This window comes from Nanorana parkeri, unplaced genomic scaffold (genome assembly GCF_000935625.1).
Source record: "Nanorana parkeri isolate BGI_ZX_2015 unplaced genomic scaffold, ASM93562v1 scaffold933, whole genome shotgun sequence".
Taxonomy (NCBI): domain Eukaryota; kingdom Metazoa; phylum Chordata; class Amphibia; order Anura; family Dicroglossidae; genus Nanorana; species Nanorana parkeri.
Window position 1 is genome coordinate 655,965 of NW_017307201.1, and position 26,990 is coordinate 682,954.

The 26,990-nt window shown below is 40.8% G+C and overlaps 1 protein-coding gene across 1 annotated transcript in view; it reads right to left on the reverse strand.

The window, feature by feature from the left end:
* RAP1GDS1 (Rap1 GTPase-GDP dissociation stimulator 1) overlaps window positions 1-26,990 on the reverse strand; it is a 105,416-nt gene that overhangs the window by 67,837 nt on the left and 10,589 nt on the right. The window contains exon 3 of the mRNA XM_018566288.1: window positions 3,464-3,576. Coding sequence (XP_018421790.1) covers window positions 3,464-3,576 — 113 coding nt within the window. The remainder of the gene's footprint in view (window positions 1-3,463; window positions 3,577-26,990) is intronic.

A 26,990-nucleotide genomic window follows, 5' to 3' on the forward strand; every position in this document is an offset into this window, starting at 1 on the left:
ATATATATATATATATATATATATGAAAACTTCCTGTGTATCATAGATAAGCATGCGTATAGAGAACGAACAGTGCACTACAGTGGCATCTACAACTCAAAAGACAAATTATCAGTATATGCTGTTGCATTTCCAACACCCCTTCTGACCAGCATATGTGTTGCTATATGACGTTTAGCTTCTATCGAAGGAAACTCTAACGATCCTTTGGCAATGGCTTGGTAAATGCATCCGCAGTCATTTCTTTTGATGAGCAATATTGCATGTCGATAATGGCTTGCTCTTGAGTGTCCAGGTTTTATTTTCTTGGAGTTTTTTTATTTCTTCTGCTGCCTGTCTCCATTGATTGGATTCACGTTTTGGTAGCTTTTATATGTGTCCCTATGATGTTGGCCTGAGTATTCTATGGGGGGGATTTATCAAAACTGAAGCAGACAAAATCTGGAGCAGATTTGCACTGCAACTAATCAGCTTCTAGCTCTCATTTTCAAATCTCAACTGAACAAACTGAAGAAAGAAGCTGATTGGTTGCCGTGGGCAACTGCTCCAGTTATAATAAATTCCCCCCAATGTTTCTTAGCAGTATATGACAGCTTGCAGGGTGGTATTTCCTTTGTTGCCCGAGTGGTGCTTTTATGCACCTTAAAGTGCTTTCTCGTTTCATCATTGAGCATATTTGCTTTCCTTCTGTCATATTCATCATTTCATTTCCTCTGGTGGATTCTAGTAGAGCTGCAACAGTTAATCGATTTAGTCGATTAAAATAGACGATTGAAAACGTTACTAACGTTTTCGATCGTCCATTCGTCGGCTATCAATTGATTTCCCTGTTCGGGGCTCTACACGCGGCCTGAAGCACACGTCACACGCTGCTCACGTACCGCTGCGCCCGCCGTGCTCACAGGACACCGCACGCTGCTCCCGCCGTGCCCACAGGACGCATAAGCCACGCCCACCGCATCAGAATATTAGCTGCAGCTCTAGATTCTAGTGTTAGTTCTTGCTCAAGTCTGGTTTCTAGAGCGTTAATAAGAGCACTGTGACTCTGGAAGGCTGCATAGCAGTTATGCCACCACGTGGTTCTCTTTAATTTCCTCTGCAATTACACGTAGCAGTTCTACAATTTCCAGCATGAGATTCACATGTTCACGCTTTTCCTGGCCTTTTTCTAGCCTCATCTTATATAGCTTACATAGCAGATATAGTTTACGGTTTAGGTTTGAACGTTCATGCAGTTTTTGTAATGCAACCTACATATCTTTAGCTGTATTCTCTTATCTTATGTGGATGAGCTGGTCGTCTTCCACTAGCAGACTTATAATTGCTTTTGCTTGCTTGTTTTTCTTGTCCCGTGGGTTCATTAGTGAGTCTGCCTGTACTCAGTACTTGCCACAAGATGTCTTTGCTTAGCAGCATTTCAAGCTTCAACTTCCATAGCTGGTAGTTGCTATTATTGAGCTTTGTGATTGCAAACTTTATATCTAAGCTATTTGCCCACTTTTTAGTAGCTTGGCTGCGGCTCTTGTTGACTTGCAGTGCTCTGTCTAGTGCCTGGGCCCATAGCCTGTTGGTTATGTCTTTAGATGAAGCACTGAGATCTTGAGAAGTATGGAATTAAGTTTTACTTGCTTAGGAGAACATTATATCAGAATACAGCATTGTTAAGGAAACATATTTAGATAGAAAACAATGATACACAGGAAGTATTCCTATATGCATGCTTATAGAAAACTAACATTGCACTACAGCGCCATCTACAGCTCAAAAGACAACTTATCAGTATATGCTACTGCATTTCCAACAGGGGAGACCTGCAGATGCGCACACACCCGAACAGCCATGGAGAGATCCACTGCCACACCTGCCCGCTAGGACTGCAACCTACTAAATCGACAATACCCGATAATGAGAAAAGTTGTCAACTATCCTCATAATCGATTAGTTGGATTCCCTAGCTCTCTCCTCCACGCTGGGAGGAGGGCACAGCAAGCAGTGGGCGGGTGCCATTTGAAATGGCCAATAGCAGGCTGGCTATTGAACCAGCGCACTAACTGCTGTATTTACATTCAGCTGCCATCTGTGAAAACTTGCCACTGGCAGCTGTGACTCCGTGGCTGAAGCTATTCAAGTGCCATGTGCTTACAATACAATGATTAAAAAGAACACAGTGTGATTGCCCGCACTGGAATGCACAGTAGCGCAATGCCGTGCATTCCAGTGCAGTGCGATTGCAAATAATTGTCCGTGCAGTTTTATTCTGAAGTAAACTTTATGTTTGCAACACTGCATTTGTGTATTTTATTTTAAATTGAGGATGGTATTTAAATTTTGTTTATCCGAGTAATCGAAAAACTAAAAAATCAGCCAATTAATCGATTATGAAAATAATCATTAGTTGCAGCCCTACTGCCTGCGCAGTCCTGGGTAGACCCGTACACAGCCCTGGTGAGACCCACACAGCCTTGCAATTTAATTTTTAATTGTCAAGTAAAATTCCATTGCTCTATCAATTTTCCTCCAAGTTCTACGGGAGGACACAAACTAGCGTCCTCCCGTCACCCTCAGCTCAGTATACCGTGAGCTACAGCTCGCGGCATACTGAGACGCCGCAGTATACCGCGAGCTACAGCTCGCGGACTACTGAGAAGCTGCAGCTGAAGTGGATCCCGACAATTATGTCTGGATCCGCCCAGCTGCGTGAGTGACAGCTGGTTCTGACTATCTAGAGGCAGAGCCAGCTGTACTCACCCCCTCCCCCATCCATTCCGCCAGTCAGTGCTGGAGGATCGGAGGGAATCCAGCCCCTCAGTTGACACGGTAGTGAAGTGAGCGAACACTGGTATGCGATCTCCCGATCTCCTTAGCCGACCTGTGACAGTCTCATTGTCACAGGTCGGCTAGAACTATGAGGTGAGTGAAAAGCACTCACCTCTTAGTTCTCCTTCAAAGGAGACACATTAGAAGAAGAGTAAAATAAACTCTTCTCAATACTCAGGGACACTGCAGCTGCCACATGCAAGCTCTAAGACCGAGAGTTGAGCAATCATGTAACTGCTATTCGCTCAGCTAATGGTCTTTTCCCTGCTCTAGGGAGGCAGTGCCAGCTGTCAATCAGGCAGCCGGGTGGATCCCAACAATATGGTTGGCATCCTTTCCTGCTGCAGCATGGCTCTGCAGTGTCAGCATACAGTGGGCAGTAAAGTATAGCAAGGTCAAATATAGCACTTTAATAAATATACTCCTGTGATGCAAAAGAGAAGGCCACAAATGGGTTATTACTCTTTTTATATCATTTCAGATATTTGATTTTACCCAAAGGGTTTTCTCGAAACAAATACATTACTTCTGAAAATTGCTCACACTCTATTTCTGGCTGGAATGATTAACAGGTTATCACAAGAAAAATCAATTCAAAACACCCTTACTGCCATGTAATTAGTAGAAAAATGATTCTGGAACTTACTGTTTTGACCAAGTGCCTTAAGCAGACAATCCAAACATCCATCTAGCTTGTCAGATGTGCAGTCAGATCCAGTTAGCTTCAACTTCTCCAAGGTGTCACTTAAATTATCTGCAACATGAGCATGAAACAAAAAAGGAGATCAGCAAAAATTCATAGTTTTGTATTAACCCTTTTACTTAAAGAAGAACGCCAGGGGAAGATTTTATTAACCCTTGCAGTGGGCCTACCGATGCACTGCAAGAGTTCCCTCGTTTTTTGTCTATCGCTGCAGATTAGGGGGAGAGAGGCTCTAAGGACCGGTCTAAGAACACGCTTCCTCAAATTATCTCGGGTGAGTATACCTTTTTTTTTATAGCACCTAGACACAAATAAGCAGTTAACCCTTGCAGTGCAGGGGTTGGGGGAGGGCCGGTTAGCGGTTTCCAAGAGAGGGAATCCATGAGTAGAAGTCAAAGTGAAAACTTGAGTTTTCACTTTGGAGTCTCGCCCCTCAGTATATGTACTGGCGCTATATGGATCATTAAAAAAAAAAATGGATTTACTTTGTTATAGTCACAATGAACTTAGTTAATATTTTTATATGCAACAATCTATGAAAACAGCCGATACTGTATGCTGTTAACACATACACTATAACTGGGGGAACACTCAAATAGAATGATGCAGATCCCAAAAAATCTAATAATCATTCTTCCAAATATTTTAAAGAGTATTCAATATTAAACGTTGCCAAACTCCATCCTTTCTACATTTGCCTCATTGCTTCATGCACACGAGACCTGCAGCACAAGAATATGAACAGATGTGCACAAATGAGTGGCATTCTAATCTGAAAGCATTTTGAAAAAGGTGCCAGGTTTTTTTTTTCATTATTCGTTTTTTCCGACTCTGGAATTTTAAATTAGTCAAGCCGCAGACGCAAGTCACTTGTAACTTTGTGGTTAACAACGCAATTTAAATTAGTCATCTTTGCAGCAATGATAATTTCACACGTTTTAATAATAATCAGTATCTGCACAGAAAACAGTCCCATTTAATAGGCCATCAACCTTCTTTTAATCTTCAAATGTGCAAAAACATTCCCGATTTATATTAGAGAGCATCAATCCGATTGTAGCAACGGAAGTCCAAACAAATCTACCCACCTTCTTGTTTTGAAATGTATGTATATGAATATAATGTTGTCAAGCTTTACCTTTCTACCATACACAGCCATATTCTAAAGGACAAAGTGAAAGGTGCAGGAAAAAAAAAACTGATTCAAATATGGACTGATTGCAACAGCTGTAACGGTCTTTATTTCTGAAACAATACAGTCTCAAAGTTCACAGCAGAAGTACTGAAGTCATCTTCTCTCAGCAGCATGGCTCACTCTGCTACCCCCTCCCAGAACTCCTGCTCAGTATTTAAATTAGAGATTACAAGACTGGAAGGCTTCAACATCCCTGCTGTGGGGGAGGAAGCAGAAAGAGCCCTAAGGAATGACTTGGATGTCGTCAGTGCTTCTGCTGTAAATTTTCAGGATGAATTGCTCCAAGGTGCTTTCAGCTATAGGTCAGTGAGGACTTGCTATAAAGCTAATTTACTACTTGTTACAAATGGGCAAATACTTTAATGCCACAGCCAGACCACAAGTTTACTACAAGTGTATAGACATTTGCACTGGAAAGATCACTTTCTGATTATTAGTGTTCTAGTACCTGATGAAGTTGAATAAATCTTTAGCATGTAGTTTTTCCCCTCTTGGAGTGATAACCAGACATCTTCAATGCAAATTGGCATGTTAAATATCTAAAAAGAACTGTAATCTCTTTTTAAATGGCAAATACTGGGGTAAAGTTGGATTTCTCGTGCAGTATGCCAAACAGTGCTGGAGCGATTGGGAGGGACCAAGCAGGGCTTTGACATCATTTCCCTAAATTCCTGCACATACAGCAATGTGTTGTTAATCTAAAGCAAATAGGCTAGTCACAAATAGACTTAATCATAACTGTCAGCATCTAAGCAGTTAATGCAGTAGCAGCAAGCCTGAGAACACTATAGTGATTTCATTGCAGAAGAATGCCGTCATCCTTTTAAAGAAAGGGCCTATCCAATGGTTCTACTAGCAGGATCAACAGGTATTAACAAAATATTTAAAAGAGTACTTCGAAGAACAGAGATCCCCATCTTACTGGTATGGGCACGTAGCACTCAATTGAGGTGGGTTGTTAAGCCAGTTCCCGCACCGAAAATCTGTTCTGTCGAACAACAAAATTCGGTGAGTTGGTATTGCCAACGAACGATTATCGAAATCGACATTGGTCTGTGCATGATGGGGTATTAGAGCGGAAATCCAACTAGGGTTCTTCGCAGCAACAGAAATTTATGATCAATAATCTATAGGCCAGCTTTAGGCATTTACTGAATTTCTTAGTAACATTAAACACACGGAAAGCCAAAGTTATATTTTGGAAGTCCAAAAGACATGGTAACTGCATAAAATAATTCTTGAAACTTTTCCAGAAACATTATTCTTCACGGTGCTGGTAATGCAAAAAAGGAGAGGTGGCAGTACTCACGCCCTATCCCATCCCTAAGAGGTCACGCCCTATTTTTGGCTGGAGTTCGGCCTTAAATTTGTTTGTGATGCACATGACCAAAACAAAACATGTTGGAGGGGAATTTATCAAAACTGGAGCATACAAAATCTGGAGCAGTTGCCCAGGGCAACCAATCACCTCTCTTCAGTTAAGATTTGAAAATGAAAAAGAAGCGGATTGGTTGCCGTGCACAGTTGCTCCAGATTTTGTCTGTTACAGTTTTGATAAATTCCCCTCATTGTGTCTATGGTGAAGGAGCAATCATGCAATGAACAGCAAAGCATATGCCGACATGATATACCTCTGTATATTTACTATGTTTTTATTTCCGAGTCTAGCTCATATGCTGAGCACCAACGTTAAAAGGAATAAAAAAATAAAAAATAAAAATAAAAGGAACTATCCATGAATGTAAGCACATCAAGACTCTAGCAGCCTCTAGCAAATGCAATAAAAAGATTTCTGTTACATGCAAAAGAATTACATTTTATATTGGCTCAGACATCTGTATTTGGTTATTATTTCTGGGGACAATTTTGTTCTGACCACTGTTCTATATTTCCAGTGGCAACAAATGCCTCTCCAAGTGCTCCTTAAAGAAAGTGCTGAGAATTACTGTACAACGGTAAACAAAGGTGAACTCATACTTGTCCATTAGAGATCTGCTTAGTGTCTGGTTGTTATGCCAACTTCCTACTTAAAGGCCACAGTGAGACAATAAACTGTCTTTGGGGATTTACAAGAGAAACTCTAATGGTAACATGCTGCGAAAAGAACTGCCAAGAGGTGTTCTTTTTGCAGCATGTTACCATTACAGTTTCTCTTAAAAATGTATTCCTTGAATACATGTATAACATTTTTAAATTATTGTTATTGCTCAACTGTTAAAACAACTGAAAACGTATACAGATTATACAGCCATCCACAACTCCGCCCCCGGATATATCTCAGACCTTGTCTCAAAGTATCACCCTAACCATCCCCTCCGCTCATCCATTGACCTCCTGCTTTCCAGCTCCCTTGTCCACTCCTCCCATACTCGCCTCCAGGACTTCTCTAGAGGCTCTCCCATCCTCTGGAACTCCTTACCCCAACCTGTCCGTCTATCTCCCACCTTGACTGCCTTTAGGAGTCCCCTAAAGACTCATCTCTTCAGGGAAGCCTATCCCACCTCAACCTAACCACTAAACCTTCACATTCTCACATAATTCATTCCCACAGCTACCTCATGTATCATTTCCCCCTCCCTTTTAGATTGTAAGCCCTCAGGGGCAGGGCCCTCCTTACCATCTTGTCTTGAATTGTATTGTAACGGTAATGTCTTCCTTATATTGTAAAGCGCTGCGCAAACTGTAATAATAATAATACAGATTAGAAGAACAAAGCACTTCTATGACACAAGTACCATCACAGTAGACTGTATATATCTATATACAGTATCAGAAGTAAATTTCACGGATTCTGAAACAGTCATACTTTGCCTCGAATCATTCTGATTCTGGCTTTGATTTTGGCTTTCTTGTGCATCACACACACACACCCCCCGGCCACTTTATTAGGTACACCTTGCTAGTACCAGGTTGGACCCCCTTTTGCCTTCAGAACTGTCTTAATTTTTTGTGGCATAGATTCAACAAGGTTTTGGAAACGTTCCTCAGAGATTTTGGTCCATATTGACATGATTGCATTACGCAGTTGCTGCAGATTTGTCGGCTGCACATCCGTGATGCGAATCTCCCGTTTCATCACATTCCAAAAGATGCTCTATTGAATTGAGGTCTGGTGACTGTACAGGCCATTGGAGTACAGTGAACTCATTGTCATGTTCAAGAAACCAGTTTGAGATGATGTGAGCTTTGTGACATGGTGCATTATCCTGCTGGAAGTAGCCACCAGAGGACGGGTACACTGTAGTCATCAAGGGATGGACGTGGTCAGCAATGATACTCATTTAGGCCGTGGCATTTAAACGATGCTCAATTGGTACTAAGGGGCTCAACGTGTGCCAAGAAAATATCCCCCACACCATTACACCTACACCACCAGCCTGAACCATTGATACAAGGCAGGATGGATCCATGCTTTCATCAAGTTTACGCCAAATTCTGACCCTACCATCTGAATGTTGCAGCTGAAATAGATTGAAGAAAATAGGTCACCAGCACTCCATAAGTTAAAATGAATGAGTCCTTTTAATGGACAATGATGTCACAGAAATCCAACATGAGCCGACGTTTCGGGGCCACACAGGGTCCCTTCTTCAAGGCAAGAGAAGAAGGGACCCTGTGTGGCCCCGAAACGTCGGCTCATGTTGGATTTCTGTGACATCATTGTCCATTAAAAAGGACTCATTCATTTTAACTTATGGAGTGCTGGTGACCTATTTTCTTCAATCTTGTGTTTTGCACGGTGCCATCCGTGAAGTTACTTCGAGCACCATTTATTTGATTGTTGGCCGGGACTGCTGAAAGGTGTGCGGAGGGCACCTCCATCAATTGCAGCTGAAATAGAGACTCAGACCAGGCAATGTTTTGCCAAACTTCTATTGTCCAATTTTGGTGAGCCTGTGCAAATTGTAGCCTCCGTTTCCTGTTCTTAGCTAACAGGAGTGGCACCCGGTATGGTCTTCTGCTGCTGTAGCCCATCTAATTCAAGGTTCCACGTGTTGTGTGTTCAGAGATGGTATTCTGCATACCTTGGTTTGTAACGAGAGTTAATAAGAGTTCTAGTTGCCTTTCTATCACCTTGAACCAGTCTGCCTATTCTCCTCTGACCTCCGACACCAACAAGGCATTTTCGTTCACACAACTGCCGCTCACTGGATATTTTCTCTTTTTCGGGCCGTTCTCTGTAAACCCTAGAGATGGCGGTGCATGAAAATCCCAGTAGATCAGCAGTTTTTTAAATACTCAGAACAGCCCATCTGGCACCAACAACCATGCCCCCTTCAAAGTCACTTAAATCCCCTTTCTTTCCCATTCTGATGCTTGGTTTGAACTTCAGCAAGTCATCTTCACCACGGCTTGATGCCTAAATGTTATTAGTTGCTGCCATGTGATTGGCTGATTAGCAATTTGTATTACCAAGCAATTGAAGAGGTGTACCTAATAAAGTGGCCGGTGAGTATCTATTATACACACACACCTCAGCTAACAGTGGAGGGTCATGGGCAGCCTACAGGAATCACTCGCTGAATACCAATGAGTGTTCTAGCATTGGTCACCAGGAAGGATTTTTCATCAGGTTGCACCAGCTATGGAGAGGAACAGATATTTCTTCAGGGTGTATCAATCATTGGAATTTACATATAAAACGTGAATGCAGAAAAAAAACCAAGCGGTTCATCATGCCGCCCTTTGATTTTTTTTCAGTTTTTTTCACTTGTGGTCTGAGTATAGATCTATGTGTGACCCAGGCATGTTTAAATTAACCTAACGTTGACTGACTCACTGCCTCTGGTAGGAGTATGTTCCAAGCATCAACTGCTCTTTTGGTAAAATCATACCTTCTAAGGTTAGATTTGAACTTTTCTCCGGCTAGTTTGAGGTCATGTCCCTGTGTTACTCATCTTAGCTTCAATTAGAAAATACTGCTCTACTAAGCCTTATTCACAACCTTAATGTATTTACAGGTTTAAGCCATGTCCCACCTTTCATTTCTTTCCTCGAGTGTAGACTCTGATATGTTTTATCCCTCAGGTCTTTCTCCATTTTTTTTTTTTTTTTTTTTGAAAATGAAGTCTCCAGAAATAGACATAGTATTCTAAATAAGGTCTAACTAAAGATCTATATAAATGGAATCAGGACCTCCTTCCTCCTGCTGGTGATCCCTAGAGTAATGAACCCCAGAACTCTATTTGCCTTCTCCATTGCTAGGCCATACGATTTGCTCATTTTGCAATCATCTAAAATAAACATGCCCAATTTTTTTCCCTCTGCAGTTCTAGCCAACACCGTAACCCCTAATATTGTATTCTACCAGATTATTGTTTTTCCCCAAGTGCATTATTTTGCATTGAATTGTTGAAACACTTAACTGATGTTTTCACTAATCTAGCAGTGCCAAATCGCGTTCCATGCCATTAACAAAAAGATATAGCGTGTCCACCAAGCCTTCAGTTATAATCACAGATTAAATAGAACAGGACCTAATACAGAGCCTTGTGGTACTCCACTAATGGCAGGTCTCTGTTCTGAAAGAAACCCATTTAACATCCACACTTTGATATTTATCCTTAAATTAATCCACCCAAGGGATAAGTCCAAGCTTTTACAACTTTTTTTTATGACATCATTATGTGGAAATGTATCGGACACCTTACTGAAATCCAGTGTTAAATTTTACAGCAAATTTCGATTTAGTTTCAGTTAGCCGGTGGATGTGGTATATCTGGATTTCTCAAAGGCTTTTGATACGGTACCACACAAACGCTTGCTACACAAGCTGAGGGCTATGGGCATAGATGAGGTGGTGTGTACGTGGATAGAGAACTGGCTACGGGAACGTGTCCAGAGGGTATCTGTAAATGGCACCTTTTCAGACTGGGCTAGTGTAATGAGCGGTGTGCCTCAGGGTTCTGTGCTGGGTCCCATATTGTTCAACTTATTTATTAATGACATCGGGGAGGGTGTTAAGAGCGATATTTCCGTGTTTGCGGATGACACCAAAATAGGGAGGGTAATAGACACGGACTTAGACACTATAACATTACAGGAGGACCTGGATAAAATAGGGGAGTGGGCATTAATGTGGCAGATGAGGTTTAATGTCGATAAATGCAAAGTAATGCACTTTGGAATTAAAAATAAACAAATGGGTTATACAATTATGGGTATGCCGCTGGGGAAGTCAGAAATGGAGAAGGATTTGGGGGTCATTGTAGACCACAAACTGAAAGGTAGTTTGCAGTGCCAGGCTGCTGTAAACAAAGCTAGCAGGGTCTTGTCCTGTATTAAAAAGGGGATGTATTGCAGGGACAAGTCTATAATTTTGCCACTTTATAGATCATTGGTTCGACCTCATCTGGAGTACGCGGTCCAGTTCTGGTCACCAGTACTAAGAAAAGATGTCCTTGAGTTGGAAAAAGTCCAGCGAAGGGCAACCAAACTAATTAGGGGTATGGAGGACCAGAGCTACGAGACGAGGCTACTAAATTTAAACATGTTCACATTAGAGGTGAGGAGATTAAGGGGGGATATGATTTCCATGTACAAAATGTTTAATGGTGGTAGCAACATTAGCGATAAACTGTTTAAAATTAACTCCGTTACAAAAACTAGAGGCCATAACCTAAAATTGGTGGAAAAAAAATTCCAGCACAAGGGGCGAAGGGGGTTCTTCACAGTAAGATCAGTTAGGGTCTGGAACTCACTGCCACAGGCGGTGATTTCAGCAAATAATGTGGAATTGTTCAAGAAACTTTTGGACGATTTCTTAAGGGACCGTAATATACAGGGGTACAGGTACTCCTAGAATGAGATCCTAATAGGTTGGACTTGATGGACTAATGTCTTTATTCAACCTCAAATACTATGTAACTATGTAACTATATATTTTAGTCATCCGAATTGTTTTAGTTAACTAAATATCATAAGATTTTAGTCGACTAAATCTACAGTAGATTTAGTCCACTCAAATCTACTGGGTTTATTATTTAAGAATTTCTCTAGAATTCCCAATCTCATGATAATCTCCTGGAGTAAACATCTATTAACCTGTTATTAAATACGGTATTAAGGTTAGAACATGCAATACAAACACAGATTTAACTGTTGTGATTTATAACATGTCTTTATTTACCTTAAAATTAGATTAAACCAAGTCTTAAAAATACTGAATGTTATTGTTTCTTTATATTGAGTATGACACCTTGCATATGACATTCTTCATTCTGTCAAGCAGAAGTGCAACTCTAAAAAATTTTTAATGAAAAACTATATTGGTAGTAAATACCTTTTAGAGCTGCAGCTAACGATTATTTTCAAAAATCGATTAGTTAGCCGATTAAGTTTGATTAATCGGTTAGTGTGTGGAGCTTAGAACAGGGCCAACTAATTGGAAGCCGATTAATCGATGATTGAAAAAGTTGACAGCTTTTTCAATAATCGATTATGTCGATTAGTTGTTGCAGCCCTAATGCCTTTGCACATATTACCTATTAGCCGTCCATTCAGGATGGAACTGAAAGTCCAAAGAGATTAGTTCCGATTGATATTTCCACTATAGTTTAAGTCATCATAACTTAGTTTTTATTTAGTTTTAGCCACTGTAAAAGTGTTGTTGACAAAAAGTATGAGTCTATTAAGAAACACAGCGCTGAGTAGGAAAAAATACAGAATAAATACTATAAACAAATTTGTAAATATAAATCAATGATAAAATAAGTGACAAAATAAAAATGTGATAATATACATATACAAATTCAAAGTAAATATAGAAGACTAAATAAATAAGGAGGTTTTTACCTCAATAAAGTGCAAAAATATTCTCAAACCTGTGAGCACATGAAGCGTTCATGAATCAAAATGAACTCCCTGTCCTCGATCCTACCCGCAAAGATCTGTCAGCTCTTCCGTTGACACACCACACAGCAAAAAGCCGTCTGTCAGAACGACAGCGCTCTCACTCCTCCGTTCTCCAGTATATTAAGTGGCGGCTTCTCCGATGTATAATCAACGGTCCTCCAACTCCCACGATCCCGAAATCTCCATCTGAAAGTTTTATGCTGCAGAGTCCTTCTCCTTCCTGATGGCTGCTGGGCACTGCTGGGTGAGGTGAAATGGTGTCCTTGCATAACGCAATTTATTTACCAGTATCCGGGTGTCCCGCCTCCTCTCTCCCGCTCTTTTATTAGCCAATTGTTCAATTGCAGCACTGAAACCTTCAAAATGGCCATGGCTTGTATGAAGGCTTTGGAACATAAGCAAACACATCTCACCAATAAATCCCCTGATAGATATAAGTAGTAGTCAGGTGGTTTAATGGTCCAGCATCTAACAAGAACTATTAATATTTAGTGGCCTGACCCTTGAACACTAAAAATGTTTCACTGTAGTTGATATCAAAGCCGTCTGTGTTCCCGCTGGGGAAATTCTCTCTGAATCTGTCCTGGTGACTGTCTCGAGACTGAAAGTGAGGGAAATCCAAATTTGAGTTGTAATTAAAACAGGAATAGAAGATAAATCTTCCAATAGGTATAACTGTTGTGATGTCAACTGTGAGGATTTCCAACACTTTGAAGAGATTCCCTCTCACTTTTGTGTTTGTGTCTACAGGAGAGCAAGTAAAAAAGGAAATGTTTCCAATGGGACACAGAGAAAAAAAACTGACATGGAATTCAAACACTTCCTGCTTTATTAAAAATTGGAAAAATAAAAGTTTAAGCTTTAGATATACTTTGAGACCACTGTCTTTTTTGAAGTCTAACACTCTTAAAAGTGCATTCTGGTTTGTCAAGTTGTGTTATTCTGGATATCATGTCAGAAAAATCTCAGCTTTATTATAGGACTGCTGAAGATAGAGTGCAAATTTGCATTTGTCATAGAAATACAACTTGGAGGAACATTGACAATGACAAGAAAAATGAATAAAACACGTTTACATCAGGCTATGCTTAAGATGAAAGAGTAACCTGTACCTCACCGTCTACATTTCTGCAGAATAAATGGTTGATAAAATAATCTTGTTTCTTTGTTGGCACTTTCTATCTCATTTATATGCTAGGCACTATATTTTCTAAGAAAAGCGGTGAGACCTTCTGTAGAAAACATTTCTCATCTGATCGCTCCCTGCCTTGAAAAAGCCACTTCACACTAATTCTAAAGCTGGCCACACACAAAAACAGTCACATTTTCTGCTTGACAGAGCAACTTGATTGCAATTACCGTGTAGTCTGAACAGTGACACCATGCACATGCCAAAGTGGTTACCACATTTGTAGACTAAGCAAATCAATATCATATTTAAATAGTGGGACAACTATTCAAGGCCTCGAATGACAGGAAATCAAGCCTATACTGAATAAACCCCACAAGCCAGATAACCAAAATATAGACATGTGGCTATATGGTGCTCAACTGTTGGAGCGTTTTTCTTTTAATTTGCCAATGGAACTAAATGCATTCTACAATAAAGGGAATATGTCACGAAGGAAAACAGCTGTGTGGTAAAAGCTGCTTTTCTATGACACCTGTGCTGCATACTAGTTGCAAGGAAGTAAAGCTAAACCTGTTCAGCTTCCCCGAAAGACAATGCCAAGGAGTCACTGACAAAAAAGGAAAACATTTCCTCTCTTTTTCATACTTCAGACTCATCATGTGTTTGAAATTACTTAGGACAGGTAAGTTGTATTGCCTCTCATAAAAGAAAGGGTCTGGAAAAAGAATTGTACATACAGCAGCTAGTCAGTTTCTCCTGTTTGATGTGTCCTAGAAAGAGTCCATTTTTGATGGACGTTTTCAAATGTAGGTAAACACTATAGAAAACAAAGCAGCATTATGACGGCTCAGCTCAAGCTGGCATTGAAGTAGGTTATCAATGACAGCAGCAGGATCCAGCACTATGCTCAGGAATAATTTCATTATATCCCTGGGAACCCAATTATGGACCTACTGAGCTACAAATAAATCCCATTAACATTAGGCTTTAAGTATCCTAGAGTCAGTACTAAGAATTTGAGTTTCTTCCCCACAACAAATGAATCTGATTCTAACTTTAAAGGGCATACTTGTCTCTAATTAGAGGACCTTGCATATACCTCCAGTTTTTAATACGGACTCCCCGAAAAATTCAAAACCATCATGTTGGTTGAACTTGATGAACATGTGATTGTTTTTCAACCTAAGTATGCAGCTATGTGATGTCCTCAGGATCTATCACAGTAAAGGGAGGCCAGAAGTAAAGAAATGAGAGGATAAAAAATGTATAAACCATTGTAGATTCATGGAGTCAATCTAAGAAAGGAGCAAGCAGGCACATGTATGTTAGGAATGGTTTAAAAGACACCAACTGCTGCCATAGGAGCCAGTGGGAAGAACCAGTGTCCAGCGAGGGAAGCAGATAATCTACACAACTGAAAGTGTAGAATACCTGCAGTGGTTGTAGAATCGTAACATGCTCGAGTTTCAACACATGGGTTGCAGCAAGATACATATATAGCATCTTCTTTTACAGGCTGTGTTTATTTATAGTGACAGGATCACTTTAAACTCATGACAGGTAGCAATTTAATATATGTTTGCAATCCCCCTCCACATAAAATATTGCAAACAAGATTTTGACTTGCTTAGTAGCTAAACATTAGTACAATCTATATAGAATTGCTTAGAGTCAGCAGACTGCTCATTTTATTTCTGTAAGGGATTGAAGGATCTTGACACTGCATTAGATGTGAGGACTTCAGTGGCCCTCCGAACGCTCGGGGGGGGGGGGGGGGGGGGGTCTAGGCTGCGGACACTGGTCTTGGAGCCTGCAGGAGCAGAGATCAGGTTAGTAAAGTCTTTTACACAATACCCCTAGATATGAATGAGCAGTTAACCCTTGATGTGCAGGCAACATTTTTTTTCCTCCTGGAGATAGTCCTTAAAGCCAGGCAGCATTACTTAACTGGGGGGAATATCAGAAACCAGGGATTCCTCCAGAGGTTGACTAGGAGTAGCAGTAGCAGACTGATCTCCACCTTCAGGGAATATCCACAGTTCCAGCACTTGCCATATGGAAGAGCACATGGCATGGGATTAGTGAAGCCTCTACTCTATTCTCTCAGGTAAGTAACTACTGACAACAATAATCTTTAATGTCTGTAAAATAAGCATTCTTCTCCCTGATCACCAATATAAGGGGCTTTATCCTTCCCTTACCACCCATGTAAGGGTGATAACACATTTCCACTGATTAACAGAATTTCTACAATTACCACTCATGTTAGAAGGCACTCCACTAACCACCAATTTCCTTTGTCTGCATTTACTTCCTTGGCATTATTATTATTCATTTAATTTAATTATAATTACTAAAAATAATGTTGTATAGAGCAGGGGTGTTAAAAGTAATCTGCTTTGGATGTCAAATATGATAGGTATGCTCCATTACTCTTTTCTTGCAATTTTTCTTATAACATTTTCAATAAAAACAACAAGGAACATAAAGCAAACGAGAAAGATAAGTACTTAGAATGAAGAAAAACAACATATTGATAACATCACAACAGAAGGGAGGAAGGAAAGAAAAAAACATCAATGAAGAGCCAAGTAGGAGGAAAGTTTCGAGTTGAGGAGGAGAGTCTGAGGTCAAGGGCTTGTAGGTCAAAGCCTCAATAAGGAAAAGTCAAACTTAGAATTCTTGAGATATTCCACCCATGGGGACCATATTTTTACCGGGCGTCGTTAAGGATAGCAGTCCGCTATCTCGAGACGCCCGATCGCTTGTATTACCAGCAGCTGTCACTGCCGTTGCCGGTCCCGAGATCCACTGTGCCCGATGCGGCCGGGACCGGCACGGCTCTATGACAGGAGATCAAAGGGAGATCAGTACACAAGCTCCCTTTGATCTACTCTCCAGTCCCGGAATGCTACAGAAGCTGATGAAGCAGATCTCTGCTTCATCAGCTTCTCTTGGGGTCCCTAGGTGACATTAGGGGTCTTGGAGACCCCCGATGTCTTCATAAAGAGGACCTGTCATGTAAATTGGCTATCACATAGGGGGCTGCTTATCCCCCTATGTGATAGCAATAAAGTTGTGTAAAAAAAAAAAAGGAATATAAAAATTAAAGAATAATAAAAAAAATAAAGAAGCATTAAAAAAATTTAAAAAGAAAAAACATTTTTTTTAAAGTCCTCCGCCCCCCACATACACATGCAGATATGCGTCAGGTACGCCTCCGTGCGAAGACAACGATTGTGCCTATTGTGCCACACGTTACATATAACCGCGAACGTCGGAGTGTGAACAATAATTTTAGGGCCATTAATTACTGGTAACACTAAACTGATGAGCGGTAAATCGTTTTAAGGCTCGCCTATGACCAATTTTCAGTTGTCGTTTTTTGCGATTTTGCGGGCTCCCACAAATTTTAAGACGTGGCCCCGTCTTTTTTGTTTTAACAAAAATATGGGTAAGAATAGATGTTTTATAACATAAGTTAGGGAAACTTTTTTTTTTTTTAATTTACTGTACTTTTTTCATTATATAGTAAAAGAAATAACCCCCCCACCCCGGGGTGATTATATACCTCCATAAGAAAGCTCTATCTGTCCCCAAAAAATGTTAACATAAATTGCAAGGCTATAGTCCGGTCATGCTGACTGGTGACATTTTTGACTGACTGGTGAGACACCCTAAAATTTTTCAAGCAATGGTTATGGGAAATACGTTATTTTCTTTAGGACACTTGATAGAATTACATGGCAAAACTCATTTTAACTGTGCAATTTAATGTTTTGTCCACACAAGAATATAATTTCCGTATGTAGGAAATTTAGAGGAGCACAGCATCAGAAAGCCTTCATTTAAAAAATTCCCAGAGCCCAGACATCATTTCCTTCTCATCAGCAAGAACTGTCAAAATGCAATATGATTAAAAAATGATAACCACCAGTTATTCCCTAAAGTAAACCTGTGCTTGCAAAGAAAAAGGAAAGTGGGGGAGTAACATGTACTGTGTATAGAAGGAATACTCTGGTGTCTTAACTCTTCTTAACTAATGCCATCAACCAACCGATCCCCCCTCTGCAACCACAGTTTCTTTCGGGTATATAGGAGCGTGTGACATTCCCTATACCGAACAGTGTGAAAATACCAAACACAAGGTTGTGCCTAAAAGTGACTTAGAAAGTTTGTGGTGGGTAAAGCTGAGATACGCGTAGGCAAGCCATGCACTGAAAATGTCATGCTATACAATGGGTATTTTTTTTTTCTTTGCTTATGTGGCACAGTATAGTCTTCCTAAAAGAGGTGAAAATTAGATAGAGAAAGTGCTGCGCCTTTAGACACAGGATGCAGTGTAATGTGATAATCTGGCTTGGCAGCTCTATTGCTCAAAGTTGTAACAAAAAAAAAGTAATGACACCAACAAAAGTAAAACTAGTTAATGATCACGAATGCTTTAAAGAAAATGATTTCTATAGTTTTAAACATAACAGCTTATTTTAGAAAATACTATTTTGAGTTTTGTGATTGTTGCTGCTCAAAACAACAATAGCTTAGTGCATGGACTTTTGAATTTTCAAAACACAACCTTTTAAGTTCAAAAGGGATACTAAAAAGCCAATTAGCTGATTTAGGAAACCAGACACCCAGAATAATTGAAAATGACACTAAACTCAGGAGTTAAATCTTAAAAAGCATTCAAGTACCTCAAAAATGTAGATTTATACACCCCTGGGCTGTAGATCCTCAAATCATCTCTGAATTCCCCATGCTCCCTGTGTGATAGCACATTGGAGGTGACAGATGTCTCTTTAAGGTGACATTAGGGGTGTTTAGACCCCTAGTGTAACCTTTCCAGTTCAAAAAAACTATTCAAGTGCACATCGTACTTGAATAGCTGCAGCCATGGAATAACAGCTGCTGGTGGAAAGATTCCACAGCCGGCAGCTGAATGTAAACACAGCAGGCAGTGGATGGGTGCAATAGCAAGCCTGCTATTGGCTATTTCATTTTGCAAAAGCCAATAGCAGGCTGGCCGCAGTGCCAAAAAGTCCAAGGAGCAGGATGGAACATTTTTCTTCAATGAACAAAATTTGAACAGTGAATACGGAGCTTTCATTCTGGAAAGCCCATTCATTCCAAAGTCAAATGTGTTTTTAAATCAAAACATAATTTCAAAACTACATTTGTTATGTAGATGACATTATCGATTGTTCTGATGAGATTATTTCACACAAACATTTGTACAAAAATCTACCAATGTATGGCAAGCTTTGGAAGTTTGCTGCTCTGTTCTTGTATAACTCAGAAATCCCCATTAGGACCTTGAGCACATATAGTGACACTTGACATAGCCTAACAAACCTGTGTCAATTAGCATTACTACCAAAATCCCTTTGGAACCTGTTAAGCAAATTAAATCCGCAGGGCATTAAATTAAAAAATGTACCTGGTACAAAGTAAGATGCATGGTATGAGTATATCCAAGTAGAAAGAGATCCTATTTATCCTCCAAACACAATTACTATAACTCCAGAATGAACAAAAAAGACTGCTATTTAAGGATAACTGCACATTTTTTTAGAAAAGCCCCATATGCCCCCCACTTTGCTAATGAAAATTACACATGTCAACACAGACTAACAGGTGTTGTTAACATCCGAATGACCTAACTTCAACCCAGCACCTGGCACTGTGCGCATGTGTTTACCACTGCCATGGACACAATTCCCTGCTGGTCTCACTGCTGGCAGATCAGGGCATCTGAAAGCACAAAAGTCAGATCTGAGGTCTATTCATATATATTCTCTCTCTCTCTCTCTCTCTCTCTCTCTCTCTCTCTCTCTCTCTTAGAGAGAATCAGTTTACTTAGGGAAAAAGAAGGCATATATGAAATATGCTTATAACTTTCAAAAAAAAAAAATACACCAGTTGTAGGGTACCGTGGCAATATGGCTCCTGGAATTTCTCTCAATAAACCATTCAGCTCAGATTTACAAAATTATATAATTTACAAATGTCCTCTCATGTTATCTCACAATAATTATTCAATTCAGAGAAATAAGTATCAGATTGGTATGCATTTACATTGTTTCTGTACAAACGGAACATGCCCAATTGCCACCTGCCCGTTCACACGCGTTTTCGCACACCTTGCCACTTCTCTCTACAATAGCTCACTCTCCTCCTGTATGGACACACTTGCCCCAGTCATCACTCACAGAATTAGGCCCCATCCACTACAGCCTTGGCAGGCAGACGGCACTTAAGGACTTGGAGAACATAGTCGCGCTCTTGAGCGACTATGGCATAAATCCACATTCCTGCGAGACTTCACCCTATATAAAAATCTGCCCTCCACAAAGAGACCTATTTCATCACACTCATTAACATCCTTTCATTCAGTCCCCGTCAACTATTTTCTACTGTTAACTCCCTAGTTTGCCCCCTCCGCTGCCTCCTCCAACCAACTCACTCACTGCCCAGGAGATTACCAATCACTTCAAAGAGGAGATTGACGCAAATAAAGCTGCCACTGTCCAGACATCTGCCACTCTAAATATACCTCGTCTACCACCACATTAAATACTCTCTTCATTTGATCCTGTTACTATATCCAAACACCCACCTAACTACCTGCACCATGGACCCCATCCCCTCACAACTACTCTGGTCACCCTCTAGCTATATTCTACAATCCCTTACTCACATCTTAAACCTCTCCCTTTCTACTGGCATTGTCCTTACATGTCCAAAACAAGTATTGGTGAACCCCATTTTTGGGATTTCTTTCAGTGATAAACAGTCACCAAGACAAAGGGAGGGTGAAACTCTCTAACGGGGACACAGACCGCAATATAAACGTGACAGGGGTGACTTGTGAGCCCCCTATATGATAGCAATGAATTTAAAATTAAAAAAATAAAGTTTTAAAAAATAAAGTTAAATAAATGTTTAAAAAAAACCCCACAAAAGTTTAAAAGACCCCTGCCATCGCATACATGATAGCTCCACAGGTCAGGCATGGCTATGCACGCTGGAGTGTAAGCAATAATTTTAGGGCTATTATTCACTCTGAACTGATGGATTAGACAGGCTTTCAAAGCGTTGCCTACATACAATTTGGGGTACTGTAGATTTATTTAATAAAATATTTAGGGCTGCAACAACTAATCGATGATAATTGATAATGAAAATTGTTGATTCTGCTTCTCTTTATCCCCACCGGGAGCACAGCCTGGGACACAGACCCCTGCAGCCGATGCCCAGTGATGCAGAGAGACCACCCTCCTCCCCACTCCGAGTTTGCTGCATGCTGTGTCCCTTCCAATTCCCACTGCTCTCCCCCACCTGTATCGGCGGAGGCAGCAGGGATTGGAGGAGACACAGACTGCTGCAGTCTGTGGCTCTGTGCCCCTCCCAATAGTACTTTAACAAAAATGTATCTTATTTGCCGCAATGCGATGCAGTGTGTTACGGCCAGAATTGGGCCGGAATGCACTGTAACGCAGCACTCAGGGAGGGGGGAGACCTTTAATGTCACTGTAAATCTTAAAAATGCATTAAAAGTACCTTAACTATTAACAAAAAATCTACTTTGATATTTGTGTATCACTCGGCTGTAGAACCTCAATTAATCTCTGAATTGGTGCTGACACTGTCCTTCCTTCTGGAGGGTGGCTCCTTTTGTTACCCATAGTATCTGTATGTTGTAAAGTAGCCACCGCTCCAAGCTTGCTCCGGTGATGGACTATATCTTCAATACAAATTAGTACTAGTGCTAGAATTAGTATTAGGGTACATGGATGCATTTTTAAGATTTAACTCCTGAGTTTGGTGTCACTAAGGCCCCGTTCCCACTGCGCGATATGCAAATCGCGAGTTTGTCATGCGATTTGCATATTGCGCGACATCGCGAGATTTGCCGCGCGATGTCGCGTTCAAGCTTGCATTGAGCAAGCTTGCATCGCGGCTAAATCCGCTCCAAAAAGGGTCCTGCTGTAGCGACACACGACCCGCGACAGCAGGACCCTTTGCCCCATTTGATTGCATTGGAGCGCGATATCGCACGGTAATTTGCCGCGATATCGCGGGAATTACCGCGCGATAAATCGCTCAATGTGAACGGGGTCTAAGTCATTGCATGCTACATTGATATCCGCAAATACAGCAATGCACTGTTGCAGGCTTGCAAGTATGTGTCTCTACTGACCCAGATGGTCGATTTCCAGACTCGGCTTCTAAAGAGAACCCTTGTTAGGAGTGTAGAATTATAAAAGGTTTACATAGGTCCTCTCTAAAGATCGTTTTTTTCAAAGTAACACCTCTTGCTCTTTTCGCTACTGAAAAAAAAAGCTAGCATGGCTAAAAGCATGAAGGGCAGACTTCCCAGGGTTAAGACATCTCACGTATCCTTTCACAATTAAACAGTAACCTTGAGAAATAAGTATTCGCCCTGTGGTTGGAAAGCTGGCTTTCAACTTGACATCAGAATGGGAATATTTTACTTAATGGCATGAGAATGTTGCTGCTGCTGACACAATAAAACATTAAAAAAAAAAATGTTTAAAATCAGCAGAGGAAGAAAATCTTTTCAAGAGTATATAGCTCTTGTGGCATTGCAGAGACAAAGTTCTATTGTATTAAGCTAGGCTGATCTTCAGTTGCTTTTAAGGCTTAGAGGGGGAAACATACGGTAATCACATCCGAGATACAGTATGTTGTGACACTGCCTTTACCCCAGCAGTACAGTCTGCACACCGCTACAGACAAAGCTCCAGCCCTAGGAACACAAAATAATGTATTTATGTCTACAAATAACACCCACATCCAGAATATGAAAAATACCTGCTTTTATTAACCTTTGTATTTTAAAATAGTTCAAGTGATATTAAAATCAAAACGTTTTTAGGCCATTTCAATGCTGAATAAATCACTTAAAATGGATGCTGCTCCCTGATGTTTAAAAGTATAAGCATTCTGCAGAATCAGCTGGTCCCGCTGAGCACTGACCATTATATCCTGTTTTAGGGTGGCCCCTTTGCTTGCAGGGTCCTATGGAGCCACGTTTGTGTGCGTCTCCAGAAAACACACAGGCACAGTAAGACAAGCCACTTCCCTCCCCCTGCTTCCCGTTCTGTCATCCCTCCTTCTCCAAGCTAGTACCATGTTTCCCCGAAAATAAGACCTACCCCGAAAATAAGGCCTAGTTCTTTTTTTGGGAATTGCTGAAATATAAGACCTAGTTGTGACCATTCCCAGGGCCGGTGGTGGCATAAGGGGCAACTTGAAGAGCCGCGGGAGAGAATCAGCGGTGCCAATGAAGCCAGCGCTAGAGGAAGCGAGGCGGCAGCGGAGGGAGCAGAGCCGCATAAGCCGATGCTTCCTCTATAGTGCTGGCTCCTGTCACTGGCGGAGTGATACCAAATGCACTCCGCCTGTGAGGAAGCGATTGTGAAAGTGCGCTTCGCTCATTCTGGCCAGCGATTGGTTACCAAATTGCTCTTGGAAAGGTACGGCAGCCCTGATCGCCCTATTAACTTTGCCATTTTGGATTATTAAAATTTGGATTTGCATTAACTTTGGATTGTTGTACATAAAAAAAAAAAAAGAAAAAAAAAGACCTACCCCGAAAATAAGACCTAGTGTGTTTTTTTGAGCCAAAAAAAATATAAGACAGTGTCTTATTTTTCGGGGAAACACGGTAGATGGACGGCTGCTAGAGACTGTTGTGTCCCTTGTGATCTTGTACTGGATAGGAAGTTTAGGGAAGCAGAGCTGAGAGGGTTGGAACTGTTTGCAAACATGATGACTATAAGTGTTTAGGAAAAAATGTATAGAAATACTTTGCTGGGCTATGTATATTTGTTTGATCTGAATTCATTATTGAAAAAAAAAAAAAAAAAGATTGAGAGTTTAATACTACTTTAATTTTACAAGGGTACCCAATCTACCAAAACCTTGCATTAAAATGCCCCTCTGCAAATGGTATAAGACCACCAGGAACGTTTTAGGACTTGTACTTATGAGCAGCTGGCACCTGTGCTAGCTCAGGGTGTAGGGAGTTTTTATAAGTTCTAACCCACTCCTAGTGTCTACTTTACAACACACACAGGGACCATGAGGAACAAAAGTAGCCACCCTCCAGAAGGAAGGACAGTGTCAGCACCAATTCAGAGATGATTTGAGGATCTACAGCCGAGTGATACACAAATAAGATACACTTTTGTTAATAGTTGGAGGTAATTTGAATGTATTTTTAAGATTTAACTGCTGAGTTTAGTGTCATTTTAAGCTAACTTAGGACCGGCATTTTGCATAAAATATTTTTCCATGGGTGTAGTTCCCTCAAAGACATAGTCTATTTTTAAAAATGAATTTGAGGAGCAACAACAGTTGTATATACGACTTCCAGTGTTTACATTGTTAGTTTGAAAATTTTCAATGCTACTTTCCACAATGAAAGTCAAGAGGGAACTTCCTCCTTCAATCATCTTAGAATATACACACTGTGGCCATTTCATTTGGCATTCGTCAGCCAAAGAGCAAATTACATGGATGTAGCTCCATAAATAACACATTTTCACTCATCCTCATAGTTATAGCCGACGTGTGACAATTAAACTGTCACACGTCGGCTCAATAGATCGGGAAGTGAGCAAACACTCACTCACTTTCCGATCATCTTCCTGCAGAGACCGGTGACCGTCACCGCAGGGATCCCCCTCCCCCTCTCCGATCCCCCAGCCGCCGGGGAGGGGGCGGGCACAGCTGCTTCTAGATAGGCAGAGCCCACTGTCAATCAGCCAACTGGGTGGATCTCAACAGTATTGTCGGGATCCGTCCCGGCTGCGGCGCTCTCAGTACATAGCGATACTGAGCTTTGGGTCACGGGAGGAGGTTAGATGTTCTCCTATGGCCTCTAAAAAGGACTGTGGATAAAAAGTTTATCCCATAGTTCTCGTTTAAAAGGAGTCCTGTGGTTTGGCCAAAACATTAGAACAAAGAAGATACATGCTATAAGTAACTTGACCTGTGGAATTCCTGTTGGTGCCAGACATAATGGTAAAGAGACCTGCAGAGCCTTCTGAAGTGAAAGGAATTGGCTCTGATGTGAAGGGGATCATGATTTGAAGGGAGTACTTTGATGTGAAGGAGAAACCTTACTTTTTTTGTGTTTTTGCAGCCCACAGGCTGAATGAAGAAAAATAGAACATATTCCTCCATCAATTCTTACGAGCATTGATGGATGAATCCCCCACTGTTTACATTGAATTATGACAGCGGCTGCTAGCTCTATTCGGCCAGGAATTTTCCGACAGGCTCCTTCGATCAACTGATTGAGGGATACCGGGCAGAAGGGTGCCGACAGCTGCACCAACTGTGCCGATTATGGCCAGTTCCTGATGAAATTCATACCGTGTGTACCCTGCATTACAAAGTAGCCAGCTCTCCAAAGTTTGGTTTGTTTTCAATTTGGATATACTTGGAATCTAATCTAGAAGCATTTTTTTGTTTTGCACTTTGTGAAATATGATGGCTGCTATTGTCTGTCTCTCATCCTGTTTCTCTCTCCCTCAGTGTCAATCTCTCCTGCCACGTCTCTCTCTCAGCCTGAGCATCACGCTGATCTAGTGGCTTCAATACCAAGTCAATGACCCAGAACAAGGTTTTATGACTTCACTTGCTACATAATAGTGCTCTCACTAGAATTTGTTTTTAGCTGCGTAAGATAACTAAGTGTTTCAAAATCAAAATGTAAAATCTACAGAGGAATGGAAAACCTTCCCAAAATGTCAATTTAAGTGCACGGTACAATCTCTAAATTTTCTATGAAATATAAAAAAGCACAAAACTGTATAAAACAGCAAACAACTATGATACCCAAAAATAGGTGACCATTAAAACAAAGACAGCTTATAACTTTAGAGTAAAATATAAATGACGCTACAAATTATTCCTTTACATGTTTACATATGTATGCATGACCTAAATTAGCATGTTTGATCTAAAGTGTAACTGCACTTCAGGCCTCATTTACACCGGATCCATTCCATTGTGTTACCAAATGTGTAACAGAATGGCAACGAAAAATGAATGGGTGTGAAAGCGGACAGTTCACTCCACTGCAAAAAACTTTTTAATTAAAATACCATTTATTTTGGTGTGAATGCACCCATAGTGCATTCTCAATGTACTGCACTCGATAGCTGTACAGTATATACACTATGTTACCAAAAGTATTGGGACGCCGGCCTTTACACGCACATGAACTTTAATGGCATCCAAGTCTTAGTCTGTAGGGTTCAATATTGAGTTGGCCCTCCCTTTGCAGCTATAACAGCTTCAACTCTTCCGGGAAGGCTGTCCACAAGGTTTAGGAGTGTGTCTATGGGAATGTTTGACCATTCTTCCAGAAGCATTTGTGAGGTCAGGTACTGATGTTGGACAAGAAGGCCTGGCTCACCAGGTGTTCTATCGCGTTGAGGTCAGGACTCTGTGCAGGACAGTGAAGTTCCTCCACCCCCAAACTTGCTCATCCATGTCGTTATGGACCTTGCTTTTGGACTTTCCCGCTCACATGCGGCGCAAGTGGGCGTGGCTGACCGGACGTATAAAAACGCCCGCTCAGATCTAGAGAGCTCCCGGACAGCAGTTTTTTTTTTACGGGCGGCCGGGAGGCGGTTAAGGGAAATGAAAAAATTGCGCACTTTTTCTGACTAGAAATAATCGAAATGGAGATTCGAAAAGGTTGTCAATCCTGTTCCACTATAGTACTGCTTAGATTTATCTTGCAAACTCTAGGACAACAAATTAAATAATATAAATCGCACAAATAACATATTCACTAAATAATAACTCTAACTTTGGATTTGTCAAAGTTATTCCATTCTGAAGTAAAACTGGCCACCCTCCATAAAAAAATGCCCTGTTCAGCAAATGCAGATGACCCACATACCTAACACATGACATCTTTCATTCAGATCACTACCAGACTACCACAAACAACAATTTATTTACAAAAAGAATATTTGCGATACTCGTCATAGTCCCATGATCCCAGTAGAGATGAACACCGTACAAAGGAATGGCTTCAAAACAAAAAGGACACAGAAATGATAAGACCTGAATTAAATAAGGAACTTGTGTGTCTAAATGACTGCCAGGAGAAAATCCAATAACATTTAGCCAAAACACTGAAAGCCTTAAGTAGGGTATACACGGTGTGGTAGTTTGGGGAATTTAGCACAATGGTGAGCCCTAAGTGACTGCTCCTGAAGCTGACTTTAGCATAAAAGGAC